General features: G+C 44.2%; 1 protein-coding gene across 5 annotated transcripts in view; it reads left to right on the forward strand.

The window, feature by feature from the left end:
- LOC149972366 (uncharacterized) overlaps positions 1-17271 on the forward strand; it is a 94806-nt gene that overhangs the window by 53974 nt on the left and 23561 nt on the right. For 2 of the 5 annotated variants that reach the window (XR_016491323.1, XM_090218405.1), the window contains exons 3-4: positions 7811-7866; positions 8370-9815. Coding sequence is in view for 3 of the 5 variants with exons in the window: in XM_090218405.1 (XP_090074531.1) it covers positions 7811-7866; positions 8370-8497 (184 nt within the window). In the remaining 2 variants the exon portion in view is untranslated. Of the gene's footprint in view, positions 1-7810; positions 7867-8369; positions 9816-15110; positions 16169-17271 lie in introns of those variants that run through there. The other 3 variants (XR_016491324.1, XM_090218406.1, XM_090218404.1) reach the window with 2 other exon arrangements.

Genomic DNA, 17271 nt, shown 5'->3' on the forward strand with positions numbered 1-17271 from the left:
TGTTTGCCTGGGTCAGGACGCTGACGTCTGTCCGTCAATCCTCTCATCTGATGCTCAGTATCTCCCTCTAGAACTATTGATGCTGGCGCTCCAGTTTTTTAAGGTGCCTTCTGTAGGACACGCACACGCCATGTTTTGTGACGTATTGTACTGAATGTAATCATAGTTCCTATTTTACGCCCTCTTTGTGTTGCATGTAGAAAGGAGAATCACACTTTGAGCTAGTTTGCTGTTTTCAAGGCTTGACTTCATGTAAACAATGACAATAGAGAACAGGTTGCTACTTTGGTAGAAATGTGCTGGTTTTTGCACCTTTTACACCTGTTTCAATCAGACAAGTTCCACCTCGACTCTGATATACTGAACAAAAATGTAAAAAACACGGCATGCAACATTTTCTATATTTTTACTGAGTTACAGTTCATATAAGGAAATAAGGACGTTTTTATAAATGTATCAGGCCCTAATCTATGGATTTCACATGACTGGGCAGGGGTGCAGCCATGGGTGGGCCTGGGAGGACATAGGTCCGTCCACTTGGCAGAAAGGCCCTCCCGCCGTGGAGCCATGGCCAGCCAATCAGAATGAGTTTTTCACCACAAAAGGGCTTTATTATAGACAGAGATACTCCTCAGCCCCATTTCATACCACTTCTACAGGTTCGTTCTTTTTCTTTGGAGTAGTGTAACAGGATAACTTTAGACCGTCTCCTCACCCATACCCGGGCGCAAACCAGGGACCCTCTGCACACATCAACAACAGTCACCCACGAAGCATCGTTACCCATCGCTCCACAAAAGCCGCGGCCCTCGCCCATACCCGGGCGCAAACCAGGGACCCTCTGCACACATCAACAACAGTCACCCACAAAGCATCGTTACCCATCGCTCCACAAAAGCCGCGACTTTTGGGGGGAACTACTACTTAAAGGTCTCAGAGCAAGTGACGTCACCGATTGAAATGCTATTTAGCGCGCACCGTTAACTAAGCTAGCCGTTTCACATCCGTTACAGTAGCATAAATAACACCCTATTCTTTTGCTTTGCTTATGGGCCATGTACACTTGCCAGTGGTTATATTCAAGGTAGGGAGAGATAATCTGTGCGCTACGGCCTAACGGCTCTGTAAGATCAGCTCCGAACCTCACTTTAGCACTTTATACGCTGTACTTTTTCATGTGTGAAGAGTGAAGACTCCAACGTAGCTCTTTCCACGAAATCCAGTTTCAACTCGGACTGTATTCTGTTTGTACTAGGCTTGACAGCATCATTTGTGAAGTGTCTCAATTAAGGGGAATACTTCTCCCGACATATCTGCACAGCCAAGCTGTCTCTGTAGCACATACAATCCTGGGCTTAAGGAAGTCATCACACACCTTTCAGAGTCTGCAAAGAGACGCCAGCTAAAAATAGCCAGACAGAACCCCAATGCTGGTTAATGCTCGTCGTCGCCCCCAGACAGTTGTATTTGCATATCTTTTATGTATTTTTTCCTCCTTTTTTAACAGTTTTGATTCCCTGCCTTGAGCAGAGCAAGCCTGGGGGGGGGGGGGGCAGTCGACAGTTGGGTAATTAAAGATTTGCGAAAGCCGAGCCTTTGCTTTTTTCCCTCTCTGTATTTCCTTTCAGCTCTCTTTTGGAAAGTGTAACGGTTCTGTCTGGGTTTATCCGAGGGATGGTATATTGAGTCCAGAGAGCTAGCCATCTGGTCCTGCCGCCACCACTCCCTCGCTCTCTCTGCAGCTACAGTAGTGATGTGATGGTGAGAACCCGGTGACTTCTCAACTTTCCTCAACACCAACGCCCTCTCACAGCTCAGTGTCAAGAAAAACTGAGGATCAGCTAGCAACACAGCTAGCCTTTTAGTCTGGCTGATCAACGGCACTGTCAGACTCTGTCCAACTGCCTCACGTGGACAAGTGTTTTTCAGACTTCTACAGTGCAAGGGTGTCATGTAATGTAGAGAGAATATTTGAAGTAAGGTTAGTCTGACAATGAAGCTTCCTCAAGTTAAGATAAACAGCGAATGACTAGGCTGGGATGGATATGTTTATCATAGAAGCATAATACCATGTACTACAGCCATATGTTTGTTGTACAGCCAACAGCAATTAAGATGTCTTGTCAGTTTTAAACATCGCTGATAGCAAACACTACAGTTTGTCAGCTCTGAGAGATTTTGCCAGGACTTCTCGCTAGATATATCTTTAGTGCTTACTCTAAGGTCGTAGCACATGTTACTCAGTATCTGTTACTCAGTATCTGTTACATGTATTGAATTATATCCACTCGTATTTTAGGGATTTAAGCAAGTCATATCCAAATAAAGGAGAAATTGAATTATTGAAGCGGTTGCTCTTGCCTTCTCCAGCTGGAAGACTTGAAACTTAAAAATAACAACAAAAGGTAGTACTGCTCCTCTTGGTTAATCTCGTGCACAAGTAAATCTGCCATTAATACGTAACTCTTCTGAAAAGGATCTAAATGTGATTAAATGCAGATTATGGAAACATTATGGGAACTCACTGACTAAGCACTGCTCTTTTCTGAGATTCAGGAACTGGCCATTTTCATGATTACTATTATTAGTGGGCTCTAGCTGTCCTTGAGGACTTGTGTCCTTTGGATAAAAAGATGGAGACTGTGCATCACAGTGCCAGCCTTTCTTTGTGAAGCTACATATTTTCTATGAAAATAAATGTTCATTGCGATCGTGCTTGCACCCACTCAGCCCTGGCCATCGGGATTCAAAATGATTAACCAATTATTGCTTCGCTATCATGCTCAGTTTGACGCTGACCACCCGAAATTCGTATTGAGAAGTGTAAACAGTAATTAAGAGAAGCAGCAGAGCAGGAAGTATTTGTATCTGTTAGGCAATTGTTTTGAATATACAGTGTGTGTCTGCACTAGAGTGACAGGATTATTATGCTGAACCAAATATGGGATTTTCTTTACATAAAATCCCTACCAAGAAATTCAGCAACCCATTTTCCATATCTTTTCATTCTTGTTGGAGTGTAGCTCCAGAGGGATATTGGGTTGGCCTGTGCAGAGTTTTATGAGATCGGTCGGTTACTGTTTGGAATGTGCTACTGGATTCTTTTCATGGTTGTGTGTTTGTTATTGCCCACTATGTTTTTCATTGGCCATCAACAGAGGGCACAAAGATGAGTTGTTTCATGTGTGCTGCTGTTCCACAGTTTTCCATATCATAGTTGTTGGCATCGTCATGAATTACAACCATTTTAGCAAATGTCACTGAACACATTGTTGGTGAGTTTATTGCAAGTGTTTATGATGCATTTAAGTGGTGTAGGAATAATCAGAAACTTGCATTTTTTCTACTTGGAAAAACGATATGAACGGCCCTCCAACCTGAACAACCCTCCACATTTTCACATTTTCTAACCTTAATAATGTAGCTGTTTAGCTAGTTTAACTATATTGTCAATGCTAGCAAGCAAGCTAATTTATGATTGGCAACATTAGCTTGCTCAGCTTCTGCTCATACTGTAATGGCTAGCAATGTCATTAGACCGACCAAGCAATTTATGATTTCACCAACTAGAAAATGAGATTCAGAGTAACATTTGAATGCAGCATTACATGCTAGCTTCTCTTCCCTCTTCTATGGAACAGACCGTGACAATGACCCTGTTATACCATACCGTATCTCTGACATTGTCCATCCATCGTAAAATCTCTGTGAGTTTTTCAGAGGGGCTATCAGACGGTCATTCTCTTAGACTTGCTCAAGCAGTCTGTCCCCGCAGGCAGGGAGGTGGTGCTGAGCGGAGCTCTCAGTGGTCAGCCAGTAAGCCAGTCATCCAACCCGCCATTCAGCCAGTCGGTCAGTCAGTCAATCAGTGGAATAGTCGGGTAGCCAGCCAGTAAGTCAATCATCCAACCAGTCAGTCAGTCATCTAGCCAAGCACTAAACAGCCAGCCAGTCAGTCAGTCGGGGACCCAGCGAGCTGGGGCGCCAGTTGAACAGTCAGTCACTGGCACAGATCCACTTGTCCCATCGCTGTCGCCCTAGGGGAAAACACTCAGTGGCTTTTTATGCTTTATCAGCATGGCGCTGCCTACAGCCTGCTGGAAGTCTCTTAAAACAGATACACAAATAAATGGAGTGTATGGAAATAGCTGTCCTCTCATCTGGAGCCAAGCTGTCCCATCACGCTGATCAAGGTCATTGTTTTTAATGAGACAGGGGGCTGTGATGGCCTCCTCCACTCAACTTTAGTTGAAGTCAGCAAATGTTGCTTTTAAAGCTTTTTCCAAAAGAGATCAAACACATTATTGGAGGTTAAAACAGTATCAAATGGGAATAATGTATTTCAGTGTATTTTTGTGTTGTTTTCTCTTCAGAACTCTTTGTACATTAAGCGGTCACAGTCCCTTTCTCATAGACATGACTGACCCCGCTTTCCATCTGGGTTGGGACTGAACATGTTGCTGTGTACTTAGATAGACCATGTCCTAACCCCCTTTATGTGACACTTCTTAAACATTTTAGGTGGCCATTAAAAGCCTTCTGTAGTGCTATAGTGTGTACTGTGCATTCGGAAACTATTAAGACCCCTTCACTTTTTCCACATTTTGTTACGTTACAGCCTTATGCTAAAATGGATTCAATTGGGTTTTTTTCTGTCATCCATCTACACACAATACCCCATTATGACAAAGCAAAAACAGTTTTTTTTACATTTTTTGTATTAAAAATGAAAACTTAAATCACATTTTCATAAGTTTTCAGACCCTTTACTCAGTACTTTGTTGAAGCACCTTCGGCAGCGATTACAGCCTCGAGTCTTCTTGGGTATGATGCTACAAGCTTGGCACACCTTTATTTGGGGAGTTTCTCTCATTCTTCTCTGCAGAGAAGCTCTAACATAAAGGCCTGATTGGTTGAGTACTGCAGAGATGGTTGTCCTTCTGGAAGGTTCACCCATCTCCACAGAGGAACTCTGGAGCTCTGTCAGAGTGACCATCGGGGTCTTGGTCACCTCCCTGACCAAGGCCCTTCTCCCCCGATTGATTGGTTTGGCGGCGGCCAGCTCTAGGAAGAGTCTTGGTGGTTCCAAACTTCTTCCATTTAAGAATGATGGAGGCCACTGTGTTCTTGGGGACCTTCAATGTTGCAGACATTTTTTGGTACCCTTCCCCAGATCGGTCAATTCCTTTGACCTCGTGGCTTGGTTTTTGCTCTGACATGTGGGACCTTATATAGACAGATGTGTGCCTTTCCAAATCATGTCCAATCAATTGAAATGACCACAGGTGGACTCCAATCAAGTTGTAGAAACATCTCAAGGATGATCAAAGGAGCTCAATTTCGAGGTATTATATGTTTTATTTTTTATTTTGTGCAAAAATGACAAAATAACTGTTTTTGCGTTGTCATTATGGGGTATTGTGTGTAGAGTGATGAGGAACATTTAATTTAATAAATTCTAGAATAAGGCTGTAACATAACAAAATGTGGAAAAAGTGAAGGGGTCTGAATACTTTCCGAATGCACTGTATACGTGGTTGTGTTGGAATGAAAGCGATGGGGATGTTTCAGACCACTTTTTGGCTTACTAATCTACATTAGGTAACACTCTGTATGAGGGTACCTTACATAAGGACTTAATAACACATCCATAAGCAGTAAAGCATATGCCACCAACCAAACTGCTAGGGAGCAAGGAGAGCTACCTCTCACGATCGTTATAAAGAGTGGACCAAGATGCAGCGTGGTATGTTTCCATCCTCTTTATTAGGAAAAGAAACTAAAAGAAAAAACAAAGTGTTAAACGAAACGTGAAGCTCAAAAGAAGTGCTCGCAGGCAACTATACCTAGACAAGATCCCACAAAGCACAATGGGGAAATGGCTGCCTAAATATGATCCCCGATCAGAGACAACGATAAACAGCTGCCTCTGATCTGGGAACCATACCAGGCCAACATGGATCATTAATCACCTAGATAACCCACCCTAGTCACTGTCACGCCCCAACCAACATAGAGAATAAACAGCTCTCTATGGTCAGGGCGTGACACTACCAGCCAATATTGGAGACAAAGCTATAGATGAACACCAACATTAGTGAACATAATCCTATACCATGCATTTGGATCATCGGAGAACTACAATTTACCATACCATACCATACATGCTGACATTTCCCTGGGGTACAGTCTTTTTCCTTGTCTCTGCTTTGGTTGTTCTTTTGATGGCTTCCCACCATGCGTAGAACCCAGAGCCTAGCAGACCTTGGGAATATGTGTAGAACCCAGAGCCTAGCAGACCTTGGGAATATGTGTAGAACCCAGAGCCTAGCAGACCTTGGGAATATGTGTAGAACCCAGAGCCTAGCAGACCTTGGGAATATGTGTAGAACCCAGAGCCTAGCAGACCTTGGGAATATGTGTACAACCCAGAGCCTAGCAGACCTTGGGAATATGTGTAGAACCCAGAGCCTAGCAGACCTTGGGATTATGTGTAGAACCCAGAGCCTAGCAGACCTTGGGAATATGTGTAGAACCCAGAGCCTAGCAGACCTTGGGATTATGTGTAGAACCCAGAGCCTAGCAGACCTTGGGAATATGTGTAGAACCCAGAGCCTAGCAGACCTTGGGATTATGTGTAGAACCCAGAGCCTAGCAGACCTTGGGAATATGTGTAGAACCCAGAGCCTAGCAGACCTTGGGAATATGTGTAGAACCCAGAGCCTAGCAGACCTTGGGATTATGTGTACAACCCAGAGCCTAGCAGACCTTGGGAATATGTGTAGAACCCAGAGCCTAGCCGACCACAGGATTATGTGTACAACCCAGAGCCTAGCAGACCTTGGGAATATGTGTAGAACCCAGAGCCTAGCCGACCACAGGATTATGTGTACAACCCAGAGCCTAGCCGACCACAGGATTATGTGTAGAACCCAGAGCCTAGCCGACCACAGGATTATGTGTAGAACCCAGAGCCTAGCCGACCACAGGATTATGTGTACAACCCAGAGCCTAGCCGACCACAGGATTATGTGTAGAACCCAGAGCCTAGCCGACCACAGGATTATGTGTACAACCCAGAGCCTAGCAGACCTCACAGGCCTATGTGTAGAGCCCAGAGCCTAGCCAATCTGGAACAGACAATGCTCTCTTGGTACTTCATGCATTGAGGATAATTAGTTGGGTTTTATTATGTGCGGAGGTCACAGGCTGAGTATGTGAAGTGGCCTACGTCAAAAGAAAGAGTCAACGCAAGTCTGTAAAGGGAGTCTGTTAAGAGCTTTTGATTGCACTACTAGTGCTGCATACAATTGACCACCGAAGGCTCTCCTGGTGTCATGTGATCAAGTGCATTTCAAAGACTAAGTGGTAGTTTGTCATTTCACTGTCATTTCAGGAAAATTCCTGAAATATCCTCTGTCGTGCGATATTACATGGAGGAAGTGTTACTTGAATTCTTCTTTGCTTGTGTTTTTTTTTAGATATGCTATTAATGTGCATTAATGCAAATGAGCAGTGGGAAATGTTATTGTCGCTATACTGTACTCCCCTCCATTAGCCAAACGAGTCAACAACCTGCTTAACTATACCGCTGCAGCATGGTCACATGGTCCATCACTAATGGTATACACAGCGCTGTAGGGTCACATGGGTCGATATGATGATATGGTACCGAACATTATTTCATCTATTTTCTGGAAGCTTTTCCGTTATATGCTTTGGCCCATATACTATAGAGAAAATGTTCTATTTAATTCTGTACTCTGGCCTGTTTCATCTGATCTGACCAGACCTTTGTTTCCATTTGCAGATGCTGTACTCTAGAGGCTGTGGACTGTGTAGAGACTGGGAGACGAGTGGAGGCAGGTCAGTGCATGTTCTCTCTATTCCCACTGTTTGAGTGCCCTTTTGTGAGGATGCCATCATTTTGTTCCAGTATATGATAATATGGATAGGATCATGATATCTAAGCCTACTCTGAAACGCTCCTTGTTTTCGTTTTCCCTACTTTGATTCATACTCAGTAATTATTCTGTCGAACTTACCCTACTCCATCAAAATATGATTTCCGACTGTACATACAATGAATTGTAAAGTTACGTGAGGTTTTATCAGAAATACTATATGTCAGCAATCGAAATGACTAGGTAAATGTATTTATTATAATCAGCTGTGGGTCACCTGTTTAGCATGACCAAACATTACTGAAGAGCTGAAAGTCATTCATCCCTCTAGTCAGTTCCATTGACATGCAAAACCCAAGTTTCCAGTCCAAACCCTTCCAATGCCTGTCCACAAGGATGTCTCTAGTCCTTTTGTATGTCGATTGAGGACACAATCCTCTCCTTTCTCTCTTTCTCTCTTTCCAGCGCTCTCATCCTTTGAAACCACTGGTACTGACCTTGAGAAAGATTCCACCTCCAAAAGAAGAGGAGAGACGAGAGAGAGTCAGAGAGAGAGAGAGAGAGAGAGAGATGTGAAGCTCGAACTGCGATAGAGGAGGTCAAAGCACAAAGACATGGCTGGCTCAGCATTCTGTTAGCAGCCTGTTTAGCTTGGCCTGGTCTGGCCTGGCCTCGTTTAGCCTGAGAACATGCTCCTCCAGTGCCAGTGAACACAAAGACCCCCTTGGATGCCCTCTTGGGGGTACACACTGCCCTCTTCACTCTGTCTCTCTGCCCCCCAGAGCTGCATCGGGGGCCGTTTTAATAAACTCACTCACTGTGTGGTCGCTGGCTGATCAGAGCCCATGAGGAGGTATTGTGGGATTGAGGAGCCCTCGAAACCACGAGAGCTCAACACAGTATGCGGAAGCCAAAATCGTATCAACATTTAAGCGCAATGACGTCAAAAGCTGATATAGTATGATGTCTTACAAAGTGTTACAGCTCTTATGGAATCGTCCTAGCTTTTTTTCCCGTCAACCTGTGTGGGAATTCAACCTTCAAAATCTTTATTGATTCGGACAATGGGCACGTTGGGGGAAAAAAATATCCATGCGCTTCCTAAATTCCAAACACTTTCTGCAGGACATTCAGTACTGCTTGAAAGAGTGAGTGGGAGTGAGTGAGTTTACAATAGTACCTACTGAGGGCCATTGGCACCACTTGACCAGTGTGTGTGTGTGTGTGTGTGTGTGTGAGTGTGTGTGTGTGTGTGTGTGTGTGTGTGTGTGTGTGTGTGTGTGTGTGTGTGTGTGTGTGTGTGTGTGTGTGTGTGTGTGTGTGTGTGTGTGTGTGTGTGTGTGTGTGTGTGTGTGTGTGTTGCTTTGGTCTGGTACAAAGGCTCCTTACCTCATGGCATTGGCATTCCCTGAGAGAATGAGCAGGAACAGAGAGAGGGAGCAGGCACACACTGGGGGTATTCATAGGGCCTGTCCCCACGGGAAGGAGCCAGGCTTGGGTATTAGCCCCTATTAAAAAACAAAGCTAGTCCAGCAGGGGCCTGGCACGATGGAAAGACACAGAGAAGGAGAGAAAAAGTGAGAGGGGGATATGGGTTCTGGTCAAAGTGTCACCAGCCTTTTGGACAGAGACATTATATTTTTATTGTATTTATTTAACAAGGCAAGTCAGTTAAGAACAAATTCTTATTTACAAAGACAGCCCACCTCAGCCAAACCCTAACAACACCGGGCCAATTGTGCACCACCTAATGGGACTCCCAATCACAGCCAGTTGTGATACAGCCTGGAATTGAACCAGGGTCTGTATTGACACCTCCAGCACTGGGATGCAGTGCCTTACACCTCTGTGCCACTCGGGAGCCATTAAAAAAAGAGAGAAAATAAGTAAATAATAACCTTTAGAAATATGGTTCAGGTCTAAGTGTCGTCAGTCTTTTGACCCAGTCTCTCATCATACTGTGCACTGTAGATGTGTCAGGAAGGCTCACAGAACATGTTCATGTGATTATTATCAACGCATAACCCCATAACTGACTGTGTGGGCAGCATCTGGTCTAGTACCAAAACAAATGTAATTTTCAGTATCAATTAAGTTTGTAATTTTTCAAAAGCTATCATATACCCACCACCACTATTGTTTTAAAGAATAGCTTTTATTTTTCTGAGAAAGGGGTCTCTAGAGGTTGAGAGTTGGAGGTCTTTAAAACTATACTGTAGTTTGTGTCAAGATGACAGAGCTCTGTTTTCATGTGTGATGGAATACAATTTAGAGACCTTGTCCTTTTATCAGAATCCCCCAGGCTCTTCTAATCGGAAAACGTTCCCTTCGACAATTAATGGGAAACATGTGTTTTGAGGGAAGCGAAGCCAGCAAACTCTCTCCCAAGTTCGAGAAATCCGGACCATCGCCATAAGCCTATAGTCTATGATGACAAGAGTTAGGGTGAATATTTCCAAATCCCAACACTCACTGCATACACTCTTAGAAAAAAAGGAGGTATCTAGAACCTAAAACGGTTCTTCGGGTGTCCCCATAGGAGAACCCTTTTGGGTTCCCTAACCCTAACCCTTTCCACAGAGGGTTCTACATGGAACCCAAAAGAGTTCTACCTGGAATCTAAAAGGGTTCTCCTATGGGAACCAATAAATAACCCTTTTCGAACCCTTTTTTCTAAGAGTGTACAGACACAGAGTATCTCTACAGTTGTAGATAGTGATTGAGATTAACCTAGCTGACACCAGCTAGGTTCAACCTAACCTACCCCACAGGAGGCTGGTGATGGGAGGACGGTCATAATAACAGATGGAATAAATGGAACGGTATTAAAAAACATAGAAACCATGTATTTGATGCGTTTGATACCATTCCATTAATTCCGTTCCAGCCATTACAATAAGCCCAACCTCCCAAATGAAGATGCCACCAGCCACCTGTGCTCTACCCAGTGTGTGCATGCCTGTGTACATCATTCCTAATGGTAAAGTATAAGTGAAAATCCCAGTGGTGCCTCCAGCCCTGCCGACCTTAGAATCCCAACTAGCTCGACTGTTGGCTGCTGCTGTCTTAGAGGCCCTGGAAGTCATTCACAGAAGAGAAATGATGGGCCTCCTCCAGATCTTGAGGAGAGAGAGGAAGTTGTGGACTCCCCACAGCAGGTGCAGACCTTCAGGTCACACATCCATTACTCAGTAATGGCTCTCCTAGCCCCAGCCATAGCAGAGGCTGAGGGTCTCAAATTACACATTACACATACAATCAAAATATACACTAAATGAAATGCCATCAAAACTCTATAGTTTGGATATTTATTTATAATCATGTGTCATTGTTGCGAAATAGTTTTGTTCATTTTGTAGAGGGGATACGCACACAAAATGCAAGTAAGGATGTTAGCTAGCAAGTTTTCAGTGTTTGAAACCGGTCTGGGAGAGTCTTAGTTTATAGGCTTATGGTTGTCAATCAAAGGCAAGTAAGAACCAAGGACTCAACTGAGGACATGGCCATTATCATGAGTGAAGGAGATGAGCGCGGGGGGGGGGGGGGGGGGGGTCAAAAGTTGCCTAGTGCACTATAAGCAATAGGAAGTAGTACACTACATGGGGAATAGGGTGTGATTGGAGGCGCAGTCCATCTCTCCTTCCTCCCTGCCTCCTACCTCAACGGACAGGCTAAGTTGCATGCACTGCAGCCTCTCCTCTCCAGGTAGCTAGCCAGCATAAATCCTTTCTTCCCACATCTGGAGGCAGCACTGAGCCAGCAGTCTCAGCTCTTAACATTCCTGGCATGCTTCTTCCCAGGGCCAGGCACCCTCTCTCTCGCTTGCTGGCTGTCTTTTGTCAGGATCGAGTAGCATAAATTACTGTGTCCTTAAACAACCCATGTACATTCAGACTGTGTGCTGATGGGGACCCGCATTGGCAACCAGCTCTGACTCCCAGGACCAGCAGCCATTTTCCATCTCCGAAGCAGCATTCATCGATTCATCGATGGTTTATATACGCGAGGCCTTCCAGATGAACAGAATTCTTCTGTGTTTACACCTTTCCGAGAATGGATAATTGAGATCAATATCAATTTTCAACAGATTTGAATCAACTTTTACTGTGCTACCCTCACGTTATCCTGTACAGTGTGGTGAGATGCACTATTAGTAAGCTCTAAAACCCTTGCTATACTATAGCCAATCTAAATTGTCCTCAACAACATCTACAATTGAAGTCGGAAGTTTACATACACCTTAGCCAAATACATTTAAACTCAGTTTTTCACAATTCCTGACATTTAATCCTAGTTAAAAATTCCCTGTCTTAGGTCAGTTAGGATCACCACTTTATTTTAAGAATGTGAAATGTCAGAATAATAGTAGAGAGAATGATTTATTTCAGCTTTTATTTCTTTCATCACATTCCCAGTGGGTCAGAAGTTTACATACACTCAATTAGTATTTGGTATCATTGCCTTTAAATTGTTTAACTTGGGTCAAACATTATGGGTAGCCTTCCACAAGCTTCCCACAATAAGTTGGGTGAATTTTGGCCCATTCCTCCTGACAGAGCTAGTGTAATTGAGTCAGGTTTGTAGGCCTCCTTGCTCGCACGCTCTTTTTCAGTTTTGTCCACAAATTTTATATAGGATTCAGGGTTTTGTGATGGCCACTCCAATACCTTGACTTTGTTGTCTTTAAGCCATTTTGCCACAACTTTGGAAGTATGCTTGTGGTCAATGTCCATTTGGAAGACCCATTTGCGACCAAGCTTTAACTTCCTGACTGATGTCTTGAGATGTTGCTTCAATATATCCACATCATTATCCACATCATTTTCCATCCTCATGATGCCATCTATTTTGTGAAGTGCATCAGTGCCTCCTGCAGCAAAGCACCCCCACAACATGATGCTGCCACCCCCATGCTTCATGGTTGGGATGGTGTTCTTCGGCTTGCAAGCCTCCCCCTTTTCCCCCAAACATAACGATGGTCATTATGGCCAAACAGTTCTATTTTTGTTTTAACAGACCAGAGGACATTTCTCCAAAAATTACGATCTTTGTCCCCATGTGCAGTTGCAAACCTTAGTCTGGCTTTATTATGGCCGTTTTGGAGCAGTGGCTTCTTCATTGCTGAGCGGCCTTTCAGGTTATGTCGATATAGGACTTGTTTAACTGTGGATATAGATACTTTTGTACCTGTTTCCTCCAGCATCTTCTTCCTTTGCTGTTGTTCTGGGATTGTTTTGCACTTTTCGCACCAAAGTACGTTCATCTCTAGGAGACGGAACGCGTCTCCTTCCTGAGCGGTATGACGCCTGTGTGGTCCCATAGTGTTTATACTTGCGTGCTATTGTTTGTACAGATGAACGTGGTACCTTCAGGCGTTTGAAAATTGCTCCCAAGGATGAACCAGACTTGTGGAGGTCTACAATATTTTTTCAGAGGTCTTGGCTGATTTTAAATTGTTTTTCCATGATGTCAAGCAAAGAGGCACTGCGTTTGATGGTAGGCCTTGAAATACATCTACAGGTACACCTCCAATTGACTAACATGATGTCAGTTAGCCTATCAGAAGTTTTTAAAGCCATGATATCATTTTCTGGAATTTTCCAAGCTGTTTAAAGGCACAGTCAACTTAGTGTATGTAAACTTCTGACCCACTGGAATTGTGATACAGTGAATTACAAAGTTAAATAATGTGTCTGTTAATAATTGTTGGAAAAATTGTCGTAACCGACTTGTCAAAACTATAGTTTGTTAACAAGAAATTTATGGAGTGGTTGAAAAACGAGTTTTAATGACTTCATCGTAAGTGTATGTAAACTTCAGACTTCAACTGTATGTGCTCCAAGAAATAGTTGAAAGCTATGTAGTGATTTTCTGGGAATAAAAATGGCTAGAGCCAGTTTCCTTTGGGTTTAGTACTTACTGAAAAACTGTAAGGCCTTCCAATTAGACCCCAACCGATATGTTTATTTGGGTTCGCTACCAATTTAGATTTTTTGGGGGGACAAAACGTACCGATATATCTGCCTATATACTGTTTTACATACAGCAAGGAAATTTAACAACACTGACTTTTCATAAATTTCCATCCAAATGAGCAGTTGTCCAATAATTATGGTTAACATGTTGATTTCAATAATGACAAAATGACACGTGATGAGAATGACCGCACATTTTCAGATAAGCATGAGATTCCCTTTTTTCATCCTATTTATCGGTGTAATTATCGTTATCATTAATATCGTTATTTGTATTTGGCCAAGCACACACACACAGCGACGCACACACACACACACACACACACACACACACACAGACACACACATGCACACTAATGGGTTCCTGCATTTCACATTTTTACCTAATTGGATACTTTCTGGAAGATGCTCCGTTGATCAGGGGCCAGAGTCGGGGGCTGGGATTGGGGCCCGGGGCCCTCCTGCGTGGTATTGAGTTCCAGTGTGGTGGCTGCAGAGCCACCTGTTGCCCTGAGAATGATAATCTGGCTCAGCTGGAACCTCTTCGGTCCCATTCTCACTATCTTCCCTGCTGGCTTCCCCCCTGTCTTGTGTGCGCCAGATGTGCACTGTCTTTGTGTTCTGAAACAACCCCCGGAGAATGAGAAGTCCATTACGAAACAAGTTATGCATGTGTTACTTTTTTTTTCTCATTGTTTGGTTTCTCGAAGGCCACCCCTCTTGTAACGATGAACTTGTGCTATACTGTAGCCACATCTTGCAAACTCTTTTTGCTATTCAGACCTCGAAAAGGGATTTCTGGCATGGCTATAGACAAGTATGTATTTCTGTGCTTGGTTAGAAAGGTTTTTGGAAGGATGAAAGGGAAACACTTAACAGGGTATGGGCTCATAATGAGAGCTTTTACATGAAAAATTGACTTTTTGTACCAAGCAGCAAGTTATTCTCATGGACAGGTGCAAGAATTCCATTATGTAACGTAAAATAATGGGAATGTAGCATATCATATCTTTCCATGGCATTAAAATACTGGATTTTTTAACATCCACTAATAGTTGTTATTAAGTCATGATCATATTTCATTGTAAGCTATTATAAGGGAGTGCTTATTATGCATTATAACTATCATAATGCCTTTTAACTTGCCGGCTTTCAATAAACATTACAGATTTTTGTTTTGTGTACACCCAGTACATACCATCTAACATATCTTTTACCATTTACTTTTCAGTGGCTGTCAGGTGCATGATGGGAAGTGGGCTGGCAGGGGACAGCAGTGTGGTGGAGGACCAGAATCAATTGGCAGTGTAATGAGATGGCGACGCGCCAGGTTGCCATGGAGCTCACTTGGGCTGTCCTTCACTGGAGGATTTGTAAATGAGAGAGAGAGAGAGAGAGAGAGAGAGAGAGAGAGAGGGGCAGAGAGTAAGGTAAAGGGATGAAGAAAGGCAGAGAGAGACGTCAAGGGGTGAAGAAAGGCAGAGAGAGACGTCAAGGGGTGAAGAAAGGCAGAGAGACGTCAAGGGGTGAAGAAAGGCAGAGAGAGACGTCAAGGGGTGAAGAAAGGCAGAGAGAGACGTCAAGGGGTGAAGAAAGGCAGAGAGAGACGTCAAGGGGTGAAGAAAGGCAGAGAGAGACGTCAAGGGGTGAAGAAAGGCAGAGAGAGACGTCAAGGGGTGAAGAAAGGCAGAGAGAGACGTCAAGGGGTGAAGAAAGGCAGAGAGAGAGAGGTAAAGGGATGAAGAAAGGCAGAGAGAGGGAGGTAAAGGGATGAAGAAAGGCAGAGAGAGAGAGGTAAAGGGATGAAGAAAGGCAGAGAGAGAGAGAGGTAAAGGGATGAAGAAAGGCAGAGAGAGAGAGGTAAAGGGATGAAGAAAGGCAGAGAGAGGGAGGTAAAGGGATGAAGAAAGGCAGAGAGAGAGAGGTAAAGGGATGAAGAAAGGCAGAGAGAGAGAGGTAAAGGGATGAAGAAAGGCAGAGAGAGACGTCAAGGGGTGAAGAAAGGCAGAGAGAGACGTCAAGGGGTGAAGAAAGGCAGAGAGAGACGTCAAGGGGTGAAGAAAGGCAGAGAGAGACGTCAAGGGGTGAAGAAAGGCAGAGAGAGAGAGGTAAAGGGATGAAGAAAGGCAGAGAGAGGGAGGTAAAGGGATGAAGAAAGGCAGAGAGAGAGAGGTAAAGGGATGAAGAAAGGCAGAGAGAGAGAGAGGTAAAGGGATGAAGAAAGGCAGAGAGAGAGAGGGGTAAAGGGATGAAGAAAGGCAGAGAGAGGTAAAGGGATGAAGAAAGGCAGAGAGAGAGAGGTAAAGGGATGAAGAAAGGCAGAGAGAGAGAGAGGTAAAGGGATGAAGAAAGGCAGAGAGAGAGAGATAAAGGGATGAAGAAAGGCAGAGAGAGAGAGGTAAAGGGATGAAGAAAGGCAGAGAGAGAGAGGTAAAGGGATGAAGAAAGGCAGAGAGAGAGAGAGGTAAAGGGATGAAGAAAGGCAGAGAGAGAGAGGTAAAGGGATGAAGAAAGGCAGAGAGAGGGAGGTAAAGGGATGAAGAAAGGCAGAGAGAGAGAGGTAAAGGGATGAAGAAAGGCAGAGAGAGAGAGGTAAAGGGATGAAGAAAGGCAGAGAGAGACGTCAAGGGGTGAAGAAAGGCAGAGAGAGACGTCAAGGGGTGAAGAAAGGCAGAGAGAGACGTCAAGGGGTGAAGAAAGGCAGAGAGAGACGTCAAGGGGTGAAGAAAGGCAGAGAGAGACGTCAAGGGGTGAAGAAAGGCAGAGAGAGAGAGGTAAAGGGATGAAGAAAGGCAGAGAGAGGGAGGTAAAGGGATGAAGAAAGGCAGAGAGAGAGAGGTAAAGGGATGAAGAAAGGCAGAGAGAGAGAGAGGTAAAGGGATGAAGAAAGGCAGAGAGAGGTAAAGGGATGAAGAAAGGCAGAGAGAGAGAGGTAAAGGGATGAAGAAAGGCAGAGAGAGAGAGAGGTAAAGGGATGAAGAAAGGCAGAGAGAGAGAGGGGTAAAGGGATGAAGAAAGGCAGAGAGAGGTAAAGGGATGAAGAAAGGCAGAGAGAGAGAGGTAAAGGGATGAAGAAAGGCAGAGAGAGAGAGAGGTAAAGGGATGAAGAAAGGCAGAGAGAGAGAGATAAAGGGATGAAGAAAGGCAGAGAGAGAGAGGTAAAGGGATGAAGAAAGGCAGAGAGAGGTCAAGGGGTGAAGAAAGGCAGAGAGAGGTAAAGGGATGAAGAAAGGCAGAGAGAGAGAGGTAAAGGGATGAAGAAAGGCAGAGAGAGAGAGAGGTAAAGGGATGAAGAAAGGCAGAGAGAGAGAGGTAAAGGGATGAAGAAAGGCAGAGAGAGAGGTACAGGGATGAAGAAAGGCAGAGAGAGGTCAAGGGATGAAGAAAGGCAG

This window comes from Oncorhynchus mykiss, chromosome 24 (assembly GCF_057628025.1).
Source record: "Oncorhynchus mykiss isolate SJ-2025 chromosome 24, ASM5762802v1, whole genome shotgun sequence".
Lineage (NCBI taxonomy): Eukaryota > Metazoa > Chordata > Actinopteri > Salmoniformes > Salmonidae > Oncorhynchus > Oncorhynchus mykiss.